The 17,257-nt window shown below is 56.6% G+C and overlaps 1 protein-coding gene across 4 annotated transcripts in view; it reads right to left on the bottom strand.

The window, feature by feature from the left end:
• Positions 1-17,257, bottom strand: part of TRAK1 (trafficking kinesin protein 1) — an 85,739-nt gene that overhangs the window by 6,893 nt on the left and 61,589 nt on the right. For 2 of the 4 annotated variants that reach the window (XM_040994295.1, XM_040994297.1), the window contains 8 exons: positions 15,932-16,010; positions 14,659-14,789; positions 14,061-14,135; positions 13,344-13,481; positions 12,385-12,461; positions 11,696-11,932; positions 10,815-11,128; positions 6,703-6,921 (listed from right to left, as the gene is read on the bottom strand). In XM_040994295.1, coding sequence (XP_040850229.1) covers positions 6,703-6,921; positions 10,815-11,128; positions 11,696-11,932; positions 12,385-12,461; positions 13,344-13,481; positions 14,061-14,135; positions 14,659-14,789; positions 15,932-16,010 — 1,270 coding nt within the window. Of the gene's footprint in view, positions 1-4,391; positions 6,922-10,814; positions 11,129-11,695; positions 11,933-12,384; positions 12,462-13,343; positions 13,482-14,060; positions 14,136-14,658; positions 14,790-15,931; positions 16,011-17,257 lie in introns of those variants that run through there. The other 2 variants (XM_040994294.1, XM_040994296.1) reach the window with 2 other exon arrangements.

The following is a 17,257-nucleotide window of genomic DNA, read 5'->3' as shown; positions in this document are numbered from 1 at the left end:
GAGACGGTAAACACGGGGAATGAGGACAGAGAGGCCAGACAGAGAGAGTATTTACTGAGAGAATCCAATGAAGACGGGGACTGAATTTCAAAGCAGAAGCTCACCACCGCCGCCGCCCCCAAGCCCCATTGAGACACACAGCCAGGACAGCAAATCAGAAGGGTCCCAGATGCTCTCAACCCCCACCCCGACCCCAGTCCATATTCGATGGTCAATTGCAACAGGTAGGGAAGATGGACATTGGCAGAAGCAAAACCCATCTTGTACAAATGGGTTTGGGGGAAGACAGGAAAAGGCTGCTAAAAACCAAGAAGTCACCATTTCCCAGGGGCGATGGATAGACCGAGAAAACCCAGGGAGACCAGGGAGGAGGACCAAAAGTGCCAGAGAGATCCGGCCCCTCCAAAATACCACTGAGACGCCTGGATGCGCCGGCTCTCCCATGTCACCACAGACTGCCAGGCCGCTGCTGTGCCTCCCTTCCTTGAGATACAAGAGAAAGAGTGAGTGGCGTGGTGCTGGGCCGGCCCGAGGCTCCCCTCTCCCGCCTCCAGTGCTGGCCATGAAAGGCAAGGGGCTGGGTGTAGGCAGAGAAGCCAGCAGGTGCTAGGACCCAGGGAAGCGCAGGTGACGCTCTGGTACAGAGCAAGGGGCTTGGAGTCAGCAGCCCTCTGCTGCTGGCTGACCCGCGTGCCCACTGCGGGGAGGGGGGTGCACAGAGCACAGGGTTCCTTGCACTGAATGCTCCACCTTCCTGCTTAAATCCTTGTGCTGTTTCTCAACTGACTGCAGAGCACGGCGCCACACAGACAGAACAGGCTGGAGTCTGCACACGGACACCTTCTTTGACCATTTTATTTAGGAACAATTTTGCATTTCCATCAAGCAGAACCCTGTTCTCCTCCAGGTTCTGAGGCTGGCAGCCAACTCGATCAGCTGTCCGTTCAGTGCCTCTTCGAGCCCTAGGCTGATGAACAGTGGCTGGCACGTTTGCTTTTTTTGTTTTGTTGTGGAACCATACGGCGGTCAAGCACACACCCTTTCCTTCGGCGAGCTGCAAGTGCACCACGCACTGGGAGGCTGGGGTGTGGGGTAGGGAGGTGGGGGTGTGAGGTAGGGAGGTGGGGGGCGGCCTGAAGGGTAAGAGATACCCTGCTTGCATGCCCTCTGCTGGGACCACGGCATACCTTCTGCACAGACCCACGGCAAGTACACGTGAGAAATGGTGCTCACTGCCTGTGTTCTCTGGGGACCGCAATGCCCGGGGTGGAGCTGGCAAGTGGGTGTTTAGGGTTCTACTGCAGCCTCCAGGGAATGGGAGGCAATGTCCCAACAGGACCCCGGTCCATGATGTCCGAGCAGTCTCCCAAGATGCCCCTCTGGGCCAAAGTTAGAAAAACATCAAGGCTGCTCTATGGACCTGCACAGCGGCTGCTGCACTGCACCTCGCCGTTCACGCCTCCCAGGGGAATCCAGGCAAGAATGCCTGCTGTCTGAAAAAGAGGGAGGGGCATGGTCAAAGCTGGGGCTCTCTGGGGCGCCCAGAGTTTCTACGGAGACTTGGGGCAGGATCGGGGGGGGGGGAGGTCTCTGTCCACCTGGCCACCCACAGGGTCGAGCCTGGACACATCTGCTTGCTCAGACACTGGGTATCCTGACAGTGCTCTTCCTCTCCCATCCGCACGGTGGCGGGCTGGGAAGGCCAAAGTCATCATGAAACCCAGTCCTTAGATGGGAGACCACACAGACACACACAGACACACACACACACACACACACACACAGCTGTCAGGAAAAACTTCCACAATAGAAACACTGGCCCTGCCACACACCTGAGCATTTGCTTACGTATCTATCTTTCCCCACACGAGTAACTCATAAAAATTCAAATTCACAAATGCATTTTGAACGGCTTGGGGAACACGCATCGAGGGCCATCCATCCATCCTGCTCTCCCCGACTCTTCCCAGGGCAGCAACCAGCTGATGCTCAAGAAATGAAACTCCCCCGAGCTTCCCCAAGCTTTGCTCTTTCTGCACTTGGAGATGGATGCAAAGCTGCTGTCACGTGACTTGGATTTGCTTTGCTGATTTTTGTAAACTCATGAAGGCAACACACATGGGCACACACACACCTTCACAGTCACAGCATAGGCCAGCTTCATCCCAGTCAAAACCAACCGATGGGAATGAAAGCCCATGGAAGGCAGAGCTTCCACTAGGCCCGGAGAACATAAAGCCATGTTGTTTTCTCAATACCAGCTTCTGAAGACCTCATCCCCTTGGGCTCGAGAAGGAGAAACGGGAGTGTCTTAACACACGCGTTCCCTTTGCACGCCCCATGACGTCAGCAAGGCAAATGGCAATGCTTTCAAATCCTCCCTCCAAGACTACAACACCGGGGCACAGAAAAAAATGCCTTCAATACTTTTTTCCCTATCACTTCCTTATCAAACGGTGCCCCTACCTTTCATTTTTCTGGGGGTGACAATAGTTGCTAGTCACCAAGTGTGGCACGAATTGACCATTTTCCTTTGGGGGATGGGGCACAGGAATTCAAAAGCAGTTTCGGGGTGCAGCCAAGCAGTAGCTAGCTGGTTCTTTCTCTTTGATTCAAGCTGACCTGGGACAGAGGCGAGAGGACGCGTTTAAAGCCTTTGCTTTCAGACTTCCCAAGAGTCCTGTAACTATTTTTACTTTTTCAAGTGTTTCTGGGACACAGGCCTTGTCTGGTCCTGCAGGTCTCTGGAGACTCCCAGGTGATCAGCTGCATCTGGCCAGCAGGCCCTCAGGGGTCCTGGTCACTGTCAACCGCCTCACAGGAGTTCCTGGTTTCTGCAGAACTGATTTGTGGTTGCTGCAGGCTTTCCAAGTCGGCTCTCCCCGTGGCGGCACTCAGCTGTCTGTCTCTCCGTCTCCTAGGCGTGTTGTTTAAAAGATGAATGGTTTCTCAGAGCCTGCAAGTCTCTCCAGTGGCCACGGATGCATCTTGGCATAGACACAAGGAGACGTTGGGAATGCCAGTAAAATAGAGTGAATTCAAAGAGTGGATGGCTACGAAGCAGCACCTCAGGCACTCTCTCCTCCTGGAGCATACACTGCCAGGCCCCGAGCAGCTGGCCTGGCTCAGAGCTGCCTTTCAGGCCTGTCCAGCAGTTTTCCCCAGCCACACAGTGGTCCAACTCCTCCAAGTCACGCCTGTGGACTCCAGAGCTCCAGGGCTCCTCTGCCCCCCTAGCCAAGAGCCCAGTGCAGACTCTGAAGCCTCAGCAATTTCCGTGGACACCCCTGGGACCCCTGGAGGTTTTCCGAGGGGGGTGAGGATGGTACAGACACTGCTCCCAACAGGAGGGCTTTGTTCTGGAAGCCCTGCGCTGTTTGCTTTGGAGGAGTCAGTCCTCTGGTTCTTGGTTTATTTTTCCACTTCTGGGTTGCAGCTGGCCTGTTTTGCGCATATGCTAATGACTAATGCTTCCTTAGCATTCCTGGCAACAGGTGGGTGTGTGCCCTGCCCATTCTGTCCACAAGGACCCAAGCCCTCCATCATGACTACACAAGCTCAGGGGTTGGAAGCAAAGCACTCCGGCGAGTGGGAACACGGCTTGCTTGGTGGAGGAAGGAACATCCCTGCATCCCAGGGATTATGAACCAGTATATGCGGGTTCCTTGTAGCCTTTCGGGGCCCTCGGGGCAGCTTCCCCTCACAAGCCTCTCTGAGCACCGTGCTTCTGTGCTGTGCAGTGGCCCTGGAAGGGAGCCATGCCACAGGCCACCGTGGCTTTGCTCTGCTTGTCCCTGCCTTAAGATGAAGGAAGCTGTGGGAATAGCGGCTTCCAGAACCTTCCATCTGGCTCCCTCCCAGCACCAGCTCCTCTTCTCTTTCATCATTTGGGAACTAACTGGACCTACCCATCAGACAAGTGGACTGAAGGAGGAAAGGCTTGGCCTCTGCCCCAGGTGGCTGCAGACTAGGTGGTTTATCTTGGGTACTTTTGAACCAAGTACCATGTTCTGTCTCCAAGCAGACTTTAGAATCTCGGCCCCTTCCCAGGGTCACTGTCGGATAAGACTCTGTCCTTGGCAGGAGCCTGTTTTAGGGTTTATCTACAACGTGACATGGCCTCCCCGTGAGAATGAACACTAAACAAACTGATGTCTTCCATTGGGGTTGCTTTAACCCCACCTTTTTCTCACCCTTAAGGATCAATGCACCCCTAACAATTCAGACTGGCCAACTATCGGTCTAACCTGGGCTTCGTCCTTCCCCACATGGGCCATTTCTCCGCAAAAATATAAACAACCAAGCACTCCCGGGACACACTCATGACTGCTCTATGAACCAAAGCACAAAACATGGCACTGAAACAAAGTAAAATTATAATCTAAAACACTGTTTCAAAATCCATTTTAATTGTCTAAATGCATCACAGTACAATAGCAGGAAAGCATCCATTTTGAAGACATGGGATCGTGAAAATTCAGTGAATGATGCTTCAGATAACACAATGAAATCAGGCAGAGCGTGTGTCAGTGCTCAGGGCTGCTTCTCCAGGGAGCGGGAATCTAGACGAGGGTGCTGAATATACATGTCTCACCCATTTCTTCCCGTCCCCACCAGTCACGAACTAACTGTCAGAATTCTGAGACTTCCAAGTTCCTCCCTATAGTCTTCCCTGGTGGCTCCTGGGACTGTGCTATTTGGCAACAGAAAGGTCCAAGCATCGAGGACCAGTTTTCCCAGCCCAGATACAAGTCTCAGGAGGTTGAGAGTGGTGGGGAGAAGCACGCCCCAGGCCTCTCCCTGAGGCTTCACCTGTGTGCATGTGACACCATAACTGCATACCAATTTAGAGAGTGACCTATTTCTTATATCCCGAGAATCAAACTGGTTCTGCCATTCCCAAGAGATGGAAAGAAAAAAAAAAAGGGCTCAATCACTGTGCACATTTCTCTCCTTTGCACCAACATGTTGGAGGTGAATCACACCTCACAGCCACACGTGAAGGCCAGCCCCTTCCCATACGACCCTCAGCAGCCTGGGGTGGTCCATCGTCATCACGCACCCACAATCTGACCCTTCCGCACCCACACTGTCCCGCTCGAGTCACTGGCCTGATCCCGCTGCAGGTGTGATGAGGGTGGGAGCAGGTGAGAACCACATCTCGTTTATGGGCAGGAAGAGTGACCATGACCCCAGGCCTTCTCTGTGGTTCCCTCTCTCCCTCTGCTGACCCGACAAGCTCTGTCCCTTCAGTGGAACTCTCCACAAGCTGCACCTCATGATGCCCCTTTGACCTCTTGTTCTACCCACAATGCTGCAGGGCAGGCACCACACTCAACTCGATGCCCATCCCGAACCCTCACCAGACCCTGAGCTTCCAGGTGCTGGTAACCAAGGGAGCCATACAGCTGCCAGCTGTCTTCCCTCTCTGGAATGTGCAGGTCTGGGATGGATCAACAGTTTAACAAGTATAACCTGGCAAACTTACTACCGTAAAAAAACATCTCCTATCATAAATTGGTGTGCTGAACAAACTTTTCCTAAAGTTTATGTCAAAGAAAAAAAAAAAAAAGACAAGTTGGTCCCACGTACAAGTTCCTGGACCACGGCTGTCAGGAACCTGCCAGGGGCACTAGCGACACACCTCTGCAAGCTTTGGGACCTGCCCTCCTGGCATTTCATGGGGGCCCCTTTCTGGGTCTCTACCTCCATCCCCCAGGAGTTCTTCCCTTCCCCCACATACCAGCCACTGAGAGGTCCTGGGAGACCAGAGCAAGGTGCACAGTTTAGAGCTAACAGTGGCCATGGTGCTCGATGCCCAATGATGCCCTGAGCCCGAAGGCTGTCATGCCCTGGGCTGGTGGATGGATAACTGCAGACTTCGGCTCACCCTACCAGTGCCTAGAGGGCACAGGGCAGGCCTCACAAGGTTGGGAAATCTCTGTTAACACACGTCTCAACAGCCTACTTGTAGGAAGAAAGCAACGTGCACACTGCAGTGGGGTAGAGTGACAACACTGGCCCAAGGAAATACTGTCCTATGCCTCTTACTATTTTCAGGCCATGAGTCCACGGGTCACTTCCTGGCAGACCCAGCACCTGTCCCTGCCCAGCTCAGCTCAGCGCACTGTGGGAGTCACCACCAGACCCAGGGTTGTGCCCCTCGGACAGGGGCAGGTGCACGTGCTGGCAACAAGGGTGCCGGCGTGGTGTTCTCGGGGGGACCCTAACGGGCCTCTCCTTTTTAGCAGCCTTTCCTGCTTGCCCTGCCTCCCCAAGAGCCCTGCTGGGCCATGCACCTCCAAGACGCCTGGCAGGGGAGGAGCGGGCTACCCCGCCGTGTTAGCAGGATGCATCTGACTCCATGTTAAAAAAAATTAGAGAGAAAAAATTAAAAAAAAAAAAAAACCAAAACTGAACCACACAATGGAAATGCCTTTCCCTGTCACCCACACAGACGAGCAGAAGCTACAGACAGAGAGCTGCTACGGATGGTGCTGGAAACAGACGTGAGAATGGCCCAGAACTGTGCCTCCGGGAAAGGTGCCAGGTTTATAGGACCGACGGCAGAGCCCTCACCAGACCCCTCCTCCTCCTCCTCCTCGGCCGCTGGCGGCGCCTGCATCTCCTCTGGGGAAGCCTGAAGCCGGCTCGGGGAACTTCTGCTGCCTGGGACAGTGGCGTGTATTCGGCACCTCTCACCTGAGGTCTCTGGGTGCTGCACTGGCGTGGAGGTAGCTAGGCCCGGGGGAGAAATGCGGTCACCTGTGTCGTCTTCCTCAAAGTCATTAAGGCAGTACACTTCGTCTAAGTCAACATCCAGCGTCCGGAAGCCCTTGGTGACGACCCCGGGCCGCGGGTCCAGGATGCCCCCCAGATGGGGCTGTGCCAGCTGCTGCCAGTGGTGGAGGGTGGCGGAACCTTGCAGGAGGAAAGGAAGAGAGAGGGTGGGGGACAGGGAGAAGGCAGGGTTAGGATGGAAGTTGAGGACTGCGACTGTTACCACCCTCATGGTGCTGGCATTGAACCCCACCCAGCAGGTGGACCACAGGGGAAGGGGGAACTATCGGGGCGGCACTGCCCCGCCCCGCTGCCCTACCATGCCCAGCTGGGGCATCGATGTAAGGAATCAGCGGTGAATTCCTTTACAAAGTAAAACGAATGCCATATTGTATAATGGGAATGCTTGGCAATAACAATCTTTAATCAATTCATGTCACTCCCCACCCCCGACCCTGATTCACCACATCATCATCATTTTACAAATAGCACAGGCAGACCACACGACAACCGGAGGCTGAGCAGCCTGCCTGGCTGGCAACACAGGACTCGAAGGACTCAGATGACATGGGAGGATGCTGGCACGCAATACTGTGCCGACACCCCCAAAGCCTTCATGACCCTGGGCAGCCAGCGGGTGGATGTTGGGGGCCAGGGGTCAGGGCATGGCTGCTTTGCAAGGCTGCTGGCCCATGTCGAGGCACACCTGCCCCCTGTGAAGCATCACTACCCAGGAGGCTCCCTGGAGGTTGGCAACTCTCTCCAGGGTTCAGAGACAGACACCAAAATTCAGTGAACCTGACTTGGTTGGTTCCCTCCCTGCTCCAGAATCCACAGGTGTGAGAGCAAGCAGGGACACCTGCCTTCCGGCCAGCAGCCCTATGCCTGGCAGCACAGCGCCCCCTGGAGGACACCGTGGGGCATAACACACACTCCTGGTGAGGAGTCCCACACTCAGTCACTGTGGGTGCTCCACTAGCAACCAACCAGCACTCAGGAACAGTCTTAAACAAGACACCTGGGACTGCACATGGCAGAGAATGGGGCAGATCTTAGAGTATGAGGACGGCCACGTCACCTCCACAGGGCAAGAAGAGGGGAGCCCAGAGATGCGGGAAGGTGAGGAACGGCAGCAAGCGAGTGCCGAGTCCCCCTGTCCACCTGAAGCAGGTGCGTGATGTCTACTCCCCGCAGCCCCGGAAGCCTGACGATGACTGGGGTGAAGGAAGCGGCAGAGAGGCTCCCTCAAGCTGCCCAAGGCTGTGTCCCCTACAGGACACGGCACTGCTGGGACTTGCACCCACAGCCCAGGGGCCAGAAGAGGTTGTTGGACGGCTGGTTTCCCCTTCATGGTGACTATGCTGCATCCATGCTGGAGCTGTGGAAGCCCCAGAGCTTGCCAGAGGCGGCTGGGTCGGCCAGCAGGCGATCCGGGAGCAACACCAAGTCTGGCTGCGGCATCCGCTCTGTTACGCTCACGCACTGCCCTCGACACAAAGACAATGTGACAGTGACAGGTCCGCGTGGGCCACGTCCATCCCCAGCCCTCCCAGCCTCTACTTGTCGGGGACAAAGTAAGACCATCTCTTCCCTTCCAGCTGCCTTTCTGCCCACTAGCCAAGACCCCACCCACCTTCCTTCTAGCTTTGCCACCCGAAACGCAGTCACACCTTCACGAGGGAGGAGCCTGGGGCTTGGGAGCCGCTGCGCGGTTGATAAGTGGACATGGTTGCCTAACTGCACCGCAGCCTGCCTCCTTGGAAAATGCCACCTGGGTTCCAACCAATCACGAAGGAGGAGCAAGATTCAGGACAAGAAATGCCGCCCGCCCCGTCTCTTCCATGCGGGAGGTGCCTTTCTAGTTCAGAGGTTCTCTCTGTCCTAAGGTCAGACGCAGAGACAAGACTGCTGATGCTGCTTCAACACCCAGGTCAGCCGTTCTGGCTGACATGATGAGCAGGTAGCCAGAGCCAGGAGATGGGAGACAACGCCGGGCTCCCTGCGGCGGTGCCAGCCAGCTTTCCCCAGGGCATCTACCTGAGCTGTGGCGGAGTGGGAAGAGGCGCTGTCTTATCAGCTTTCTGGCAGGCTGATGGGAGAGCAGCATGTAAGGACACAACCCCAGCACCAGGCTTGTCCCCATGTCGCCAACCCTTCTCCCGTACACCTGCATGGCTGGCATGCCACCAAGTGTGGAAGGCCTAAAGGTTTTCCATAAGCACCTGTCTGCCAGGCATGGATGGGCATGACACCAAAACACATCACGCTTCCTCCTCCCCACGATCCTATCTGACGGCTGGGAGCCTGTTTCACGGCTAAGGGGCACCCGCCTCAAACAGGGCGGTGAGGACTCTGAGGTGGGCAGGTGTCCAGCCAGACACGGCCACCGCCGCCCACATAGAAAACATGCATGGTGGGGAGGAAAGCACGTATGAGGTCAGGGAACTGCCAAACGCAGCCCGTAGGAGCGGTGTCATGCGGCCGTGCTGCAGGCCACCGTGACGCGACATGACTGGCACACGATAGTGGTTGAGCCTCCCGGGTCACCGGGCACCACGGACAAAACCTGCCTTGCTCATCAAACGGGATTTCTTCCCCTTAACCTCTCACAAAGACCCCCGCCGTAAGTCACAGACAACAGAAAGGGGAGTGGGTCACACAGAATTTTTTAAAGAAAGCCCTTCCTGTAACACGCTTCTTCCAAAACACAGTCCAACGCACATTCCTGGGTGGGCTGATGGGACACAGGATCAGGTGTGGGGAGCGGACAAGATGGAGGTGAGCAGGTGCCAGGATCTTTGAGAAAAGAGAAAGAAAAAGGAAAGCAGAAAGTGGAATCGGGGAAATGGAAGATTTTATTGAAAGGAAAACAAAACAAAAAAAAAGTAAAGCAAAACACAACGAGACACAATCGATCATGGGTCAGAAAACAATCACCGGGCTTTACAAATGGGAACAACAAGCTGGAAGGAGTGAATCGTCCCTTTTCTGAAAACTAGCAAGACCCTAACAGACACATGAAAAAAGAATATTCCGGAGAACGACCCAACCTCCTCCTTCCCCTGAGGCACAGCGGACCCACTCAAGTCTTCAGAGACTGAGCAGCACAACCCCAGCTCCCAGCAGGGGGAAACCCTGGCCGGGCAGGAAGACCCGAACACTCCACCGCCCCCCACCTCCAGGCAAGGTGCACAGGTATCCATGAGGCGCAAAAATAATACACCTGCAGTTGTACAACTCCATGGTGTGGGAGGAGGTGCTGCGTCAGGAAAATCCTGTCTGAAAAGGCCCTGAGAGGAAGGGAGATGCTTTTTAAAAAGCCAAAAAAATGGCATCCGTCTCACGTGTGGGTAAATGTCACAAGAGATACAGAATCCTAAACGCCACTTTCAGCTCACAAGGGCTTCCACGCCAAGGCAGGAAGAAACTGACATCTGGAGGGTGAGGGGTGTGGGCACTGGTGAACGGGGGAGGGCGTGGCAGGGCAGCCCTAAGCAGGGAGCTCTAGGTGATGCTACAATGAAAGAGAACAAAGAGGGAGGGGAAGGTGAGTTTTCCCACAAGTCTGAGTCCCACCCTGGAAAGAGAGGGTGCAGGGAACTCCAGGGGTCCACCCTTGGCACCTGGCTCAGCTCCACTGTGCAATGTGCCACACCCCTTTAAGTGACCATCCAATCAGAGCACGGGAGCCCACCGATCAGGTGGTGACCAAAAGATGTGTAGTGCTCACTGAGCTGTACTGCATGACACCCTGATTTCTGAGAGGCCACGGCGTTGACCCCACACCCGCCCCGCTCACAGCCCCAGGTGCAATGGGGTCTCCAGACCCCAGCCTTCTGCACCACCACCGGCACTCCTGGCCCCCTGCTAGGGACCAGCCTGCCTTCACAGGAACTCGAACCAGCAGCGCGGGTGGCTGTCCCGGAAGAAGAAAGAATAGGTGCTACAGAGGGGCCCCGCCGTGCGGTGGTGCAGCAGCGACCACACCGAGTCGCCCAGGAGGGCAGAGAGGGGCCGAGGCCCGCTGCGGTCACCTTCCAGCGGCTTCACGATCTGCAGCTTCTCCGGCAGGTACGAGCGGCTGCTGAAGGACATGCCGGAGAAGCCCGTGAGCTCCGAGAGGCGCGAGTGCGTGCCCAGGGACATGATGCTGTCGGTGGGCGTCAGCGACCCGCTGCGCAGCTCGCCCTTCTCCGCCAGCTCCCGGAGCTTGCGCTCCTGCTCCTCCTCGAAGAATCTCCTCTCGGACAGGTAGTTCTCTCGGCGGAGCGACAGCCGCCTGAGCGCCGTCTCCAGGTCGTGGGAGCCCGGGGTGCCCGGCGTGCCTGGCTTCTTACTGCGCTCCTCTCTGCGGGAGACAGGACACGGGCGGCAGTGAGCGGCACAGCATTCAGCAGCAGGGACAGGGGACCACAGAGGTTCATTGGAGGATGTTCAAAGTTTGGGCAAGCAGCTGCCTGTCCAGCACCGTTCTGTGGGGCTGGGGGTGGTCGGATTCTTTTATTTATTATTATTATTGTTGTTGTTATTTAACAGGGGGATGCAGATGAGGCGGCAGCCGCATGAGGGTGGAATGACAGTTTGCACCTGCAATAGACATCCCTCCCAAGCATGGCATTGCCATTGCTGGCCACCACCAGGGCCAGGGATACAATGTATGCATCTCTTTCTCTTCCGGGTTAAAGGAACTGAGGGTTCAACTGCACTAAGCCAGTCCCCAGGGCCAGGAGTTTCTCATCTGTCCTTCTGACCCGATTGGTCCAGAGGTACCAAGTTCATTAAAGTCAGATGAAGAGGGGTGCGGGCCACAACATGGACCATGTAAGGTAGGCAGAGACACCCCATCAGGGTGGCCACACCCCTCTCTGCAGGACAGGGTGACCCCCACGAGGCCCCCTCCCCCCAGCCCGCTTACCCCAGCTCGGCTGCCTCGGTTTCCAAGATGATGCTATTGGTCTTGTTGTCGAGGGTGATGCTGCCGACGTCACTGCCGTAGAAGCTGGACCGGGGGGTGCTGACGCAGCTGGACAGGAGCGAGTTGATGGCAGAGGACTGGTTGGAGCCGGGGATGTTCATGGGCGAAGGGGTCAGGGACCTCTGCTTGACCACCTGGTTGATGCTTCTCACGGTTTCGAAGACTCGCTTCTGGTGTCTGAGGGGGCAGGTGCAACAACATTCCGGGCTGAGCAAGTGCCGGGTGAGTTCAGAAGCTACTGACCAAGGGGCCAGGAGAGCACGCTGCCTAGGACACCCCACACCCCGTCCTGTGCAGGACTGCCAATGGGCGGCCACGACCCAGAGGGGCGGCTGGCAGGTGCCACTGCTTTTTCCACATCCCTAAAGTTTTCACCTACAAGCTTGGACACTGTGCAAGCCCCGGGAGCTGTGGCACTCACTGCCAAGCACACAAGTGGGGCTCCACACCCCTCTGGGCAACAAGCAGGCACTAACTGTCCACACAACCATGAACGCAAGACTTAAACTGCATCTCAAACTTCTGCTACGAGACCAGAGAAACGCCAGGTTTGCCTGCTTTCAGGACCTGCTAGCAGGGTGACCGCAGGTGATGGGGGGCGTAGCACCAGGGAAACCGTCCGGCCTTACGTGATGTCCGGAGACTCGGGCTCCTCCAGCTGCAGTTCCTTGCGCATGGTGCCCTCGATCTCGGCCGCCAGGGAGTCCTGCAAAAGGCCAGAAGACACAAGCCGCCTGAGTGGCCACACGACGGCTCTGCCTCTGAAACGGGCGTGCGAGCCAGGCAGCCATGGGATGCCTCTGTGTACCCATCACAAGGGGGGGTCCTCACCATCCCCTGGCCTCCTGCAGGGTAAGGCCCACTCCCCACCAGCCACCTGGGGCCCACACACCTTCTATCACTGAGCACTGCTTCTCTTCCCAGGCAGACACACGGGACACCTGTGACCCCGTGGGTTCGGAACGGCTCACCGGCAGGACTGCTCACTGCCCTGGTGGGCCAGGCCCCCTTGCTCTAGGGGCTTTCCTGGGAGGTGGGGGGCAGAGTCATCCTCCTGTCCCTAGCCCCTACTCCCCAAGAGGCCCTTGTACTTATTCGGTAGTTAGTAATTCTTGTCACGAAGCATTGAGCCCATGCACAAGGGCATTCTGGGATGTGTGTGGCACCATTTTAAGCTGGCTTGTTTATTTTTCGCTCTCTCAGTCACGTTCCAACTGAGTTTATCTTCAAAAGGCCAGGCATAGGAGATACAATAAGCTAGATGGTGTGCAGCACTGGCCCGGGGGCCTTACTGGTTTGGGCCTGCCAGGGTAACTTTTGCAGGTGGTGCTCAAACTTCAGTAGACGGATCTCAAGGCTAAGACTGGAGCTGTGCTAAGCATCCATAGGGCAGGACAGGCGAGAGGGAGAAGCAAGGAATGGGGCTGTCGCAGGTGACCGAGGATCACACACCCAGGACTGGGATCCCGATCCGAGCCAGTCGGAAGGATTCAACCACAGAGATCAGAGTGCTGGATGCAGACACATCACCTCCCAGTACCCCCACCCTCCCACCTCCCACCGCTGCGAGCAGCCCGGCCCAGCTCACCATGGGGAAGAGGCCCAGCGAGTGATAGCGGCGGGACGTGGTGTTGGGCACGGTCTTGTTGCGCAGGTTTTTCAGCTCCTCCTGGGCCTCGTGCAGCATCTCCATGCACTCGGCGTACTTGTCCTCCAGCTCGCGCAGCTGCAGGGGCGGCGCGGGGAGGGTAAGACGTGGGGTTAGGTCACTGAGCAGCACCCTGTCAGGGGTGGGGGTGGTGGGGGGCAGGCACGCCTTCTGGCTCAGAGAGAGGGCAGCCATTTCAACCGAGTCGCACCCTGGGGGAACGGGCTACCCTGTGAATGCCCAGGGCTGGCTTTTTATTTTTTTTCCCTTGGGGTGAACTGACAGACTCAGAAATCCCCCAAAACACTTGAATCACGTGCACACCATGGAGCCCAAACGAGCCCACAACGGGGAAGAACATGCAAGCCACCACAATGGTAGCTGATCCTGTGGCTTGCAGCTCGGCGGCGTGTGCACACGTGTGTAGCCCCCTGGGAACAGTTCTTGGGGGCAGGAGGGAAGCCTGTGTGTTCCACACACAACAGTTACAGGTGGCTGCAGGCTCAATCAAGCCAGGAAGGACACAGCTCCAAGTCTAGCGACATGTGAGTCAGTGTTGGCACGGTCAGGATGGACCCACGACAGCCCATCCCGGGAGCCCTGATGCACGACGTCTCCATTGGGGGTGCCCCGCAGAGAGGAAGGCAAGGTCCTCACCTCCGCCGTGAGCTGCCGCTGGGCATCCTTCGCGGCCCCCAGGTGCTGCACGAGCTCCTCATTCTCCACTGCACACTGCAAGAAGATGGAGAGAAAGCACTTGCTCTCCTAACGGAAGAAACGCAGGCAGGCCCGCCCAACCCGTGCAGGTCTCATCGTGCGTCTCCAGGCTCTGCGACCGCACGGGCCGTAGCTTTCCTGCCCTGCCATTCCTTCCTGGCCACTGGCCCCACAGCCGTCAGTTTCTGCTCACTGCAAAGGCTCAGTGGTGGAAACTGAACTGCTTTCATCACTTCCATGAAAACCCACCAAGGACCTGGCACTGCTGTAGGGCGTACCAGGAGCACAGAGGGAAAGCAAAAACACGAGGCCCGGGGAGCCCTAAGTGAGAGTTCCAAACGTCACAATCACTGCACCTTTTCTGACAGAATCTACTCTCTGTAGGTGATGCACAGCAGACAGTGGACCTAAGGAAGTCCCTGTGAGCCTCTAGGTCAAAGCCAAGCCATTCCTCCAAGTGTCCAGGCGATGACATGGCCCTCCAGGCCAGCCATCTCGCCGCTGACCAAGCACGGCCGGGGCAGCAGGGCAGCCTCACCGCTTTTGCCTTCTTCTGCAGATCCACAATCTGGGACAGCAGGTGTGTGATCTCCTCCTGCTGCCGGGCCGCGTCCTCTGTCTTCTTGGCCAGCTCCTCCGAGATGCTTGCGATCTGGACATTGGCATCCCCTTAGGGAGACGAGAGTCACCAGTGGGAATCAGAAAATGACACGGTCTGGCGGACACGCCAGCATCCCCAGGAGGGGACAGCTTCGTGCCCCAGCCGCTGCACTTCTGATCTAGCAACCTGCTGAGGCGCCTGGGAGAGCACCAGAGGGTGGCCCACGTGCTCAGGGCCACTGCTACCCACGTGGGAGACTCGGAGGAAGCTCCTGGCCCAGCCCTGTCCATGACAGCCATCTGCGGAATGACACAGTGGATGGAACGCTCACCTTTCTCTCTCCTTCTCTCTGTAACTTACATTCCGAGCCATGACTCATGTTACAGGACGTGAATGGGAGGGCTGTGTTTCACATACTTGCTGCAGCCAAAACAGTCCGTTGGTTCTTTTGTTGTAACTTAAGAGACAGCAGCCAGGTCCCAACATAGTAGCCTAGTGGCTAAAATCCTTCCCTTGCATGCACTGGGATTCCATGTGGGCACCGGTTCTAATCCCAGTTGCTCCATTTCCCATCCAGCTCCCTGCCTGTGGCAGTCAAAGACAGCCCAAAGCCTTGGGACCCTGTACCTGCATGGGAGACCCAGAAGAAGTTCCTGGCTCCTGGCCCCTGCCTTTGCATTGGCTCAGCTCTGGCCATTGCAGCCACTTAGGGAGTGAACCAGCAGACAGAAAATTTTTCTCTCTGTATCTCCTTCTCTCTGTATATCTGCCTTTCCAACAAAAACTATAAATAAATCTTAAAAAGAGAGAGAGAGAGCAGCCAGGGAGGACTTAAATTACAAAGCCCAGATCTTGCCTCCAACTTTTACAAATCAAATTATGAGCAAGCACTTTTTTCCCCTACCTCTTCCACATGTTAAGTAAATCCAGTATTTCAGCAGAAAACCCAAATTAAAATTAAAGATCTATCTCAGCAACAAATTAAGATCCTGTATAGCCGACACCCGGGCCCTGATTCCTAAGCAGATGGGGGGGGGGCGCCACACCGGGCCAGGGGAGGGGGCTTCACGTTTCAAGAAATGTGTGGCTGGGCTGTGGGCTGGCAAGGAGAGTGCCTTTTTGCAAAGGTGACCTTGGGCCACAGCAGTGGCAGGAGCCGGGGAGCAGGGAGCGTGGAGTAGGGAGCAGGGAGGTGGGGCCCAGCACATACTCAGCTCCTTCACGCAGTCATTGACCAACTGCTGTTCCTTCTCTTCATAGGTGATGGTCTCTGTCTTCAGCTGGCAGGCCTGTGGACACAACCCTAGGTCAGAGCGCTGGCCCTCCCACCTGGACAGGTGTGGCAGGCACGGGCTGGCTGAAGCATCAGGCCCCGGTTCTCCTGGGAGACCGCCCTTCAGCATCTGCCCACCTGTCCACCGTCACACCTTCATACACACCATGTCCATCTGAAGGCTCCAGCTGGCTCTGTTCCAGAGCAGGGATCTGATTACTGTGGAGCCGTACCGCGCGGTGGTGCCACGAGAGGGCGCCAGAGGGCCTGCTCCAAAAGCACTGGGTTCACCTGCTACTTTGAGACTTCTGCATGCCTAAGATTTGGTGGGTCGCCTCAAAACAGCGGCACCTGCACCTGGCATGTGGCAGGCCCTGGACTGGCACCTGCACCTGGCATGTGGCAGACCCTGGACCGGGAGGCGTGAGGGTGGAGTGACAAACCGCCGTTTTCAGCTTTAGTAAGAACAAGGTCTGATAAGGAAGCATTGGAGTTCAGAGACCCAGGGGCTCCCTTGGGACCTCAGAGAGCTTCCTGTGGCCCAGCAGTAGAAGCAGAGGGTCAGGAAGGTCCCGAGGAAACACACAGTGTTTCTGAGCTCTCAAACTCCAGTCCCCAAAACAGACTATACTCCAGCAAACAGAGGCCGGATAAGCAGCAGGGATCTGTGGCTGGGACCGAGATTCCCTCAGCCACCTTTGGCTGATGCTCTCAACAAGGGGTCAAACTGCCAGGGCCTCGGGGAGATGCAGGGAGGGGGCAGTCCCGGACCCAGCATGGGCTGCAGCCCTGGCTGTGCCCCCAGCTGGCAGGGGACCCCCTCTCCTGCTCCAGCATACTCCCCAGTTGCTCTGGGCTTCCATCTCTCATCAGTACATGAGCAGCAAGAATCAGCCATGCAGGAGGCCACTTGCTGAATCTGTACAGGAGGCTCCGCCCAGTGGGTGATAAGTTCAAGGTGACAGGGTATCTGGTCTACTGGAGAGACCCTGGGCCCAGCTAGCCTCAGGCCCAGCCTGACATTGAGGGCCCGATCAAAGAGCTATCCCACCCTCCGGCTACAGGGCATCCAGTCACCACTGGCAAAGACAAACTCGGCTCAGAGGGCAGTGGGGGCAGGGAGGCCTGTTGGGCTGAGCAAGCCCCTGGCCTTGACATTCACCAACATATGACCTTGGGACCGGAAACCGCCCAGCAGGCCAGGGCTGGGTTTCTTTATTGTTCATGAGAATCCAAACAATCCACTTTAGCCTTGTGAAAGTG

Source organism: Ochotona curzoniae, unplaced genomic scaffold (assembly GCF_017591425.1).
Source record: "Ochotona curzoniae isolate NIBS_2020 unplaced genomic scaffold, NIBS_Ocur_1.0 contig_908, whole genome shotgun sequence".
In the NCBI taxonomy this organism is placed as follows: Eukaryota; Metazoa; Chordata; class Mammalia; order Lagomorpha; family Ochotonidae; genus Ochotona; species Ochotona curzoniae.
Note: the sequence above shows the minus strand (reverse complement) of the source record. Positions and strands in the feature narration are given on the sequence as shown.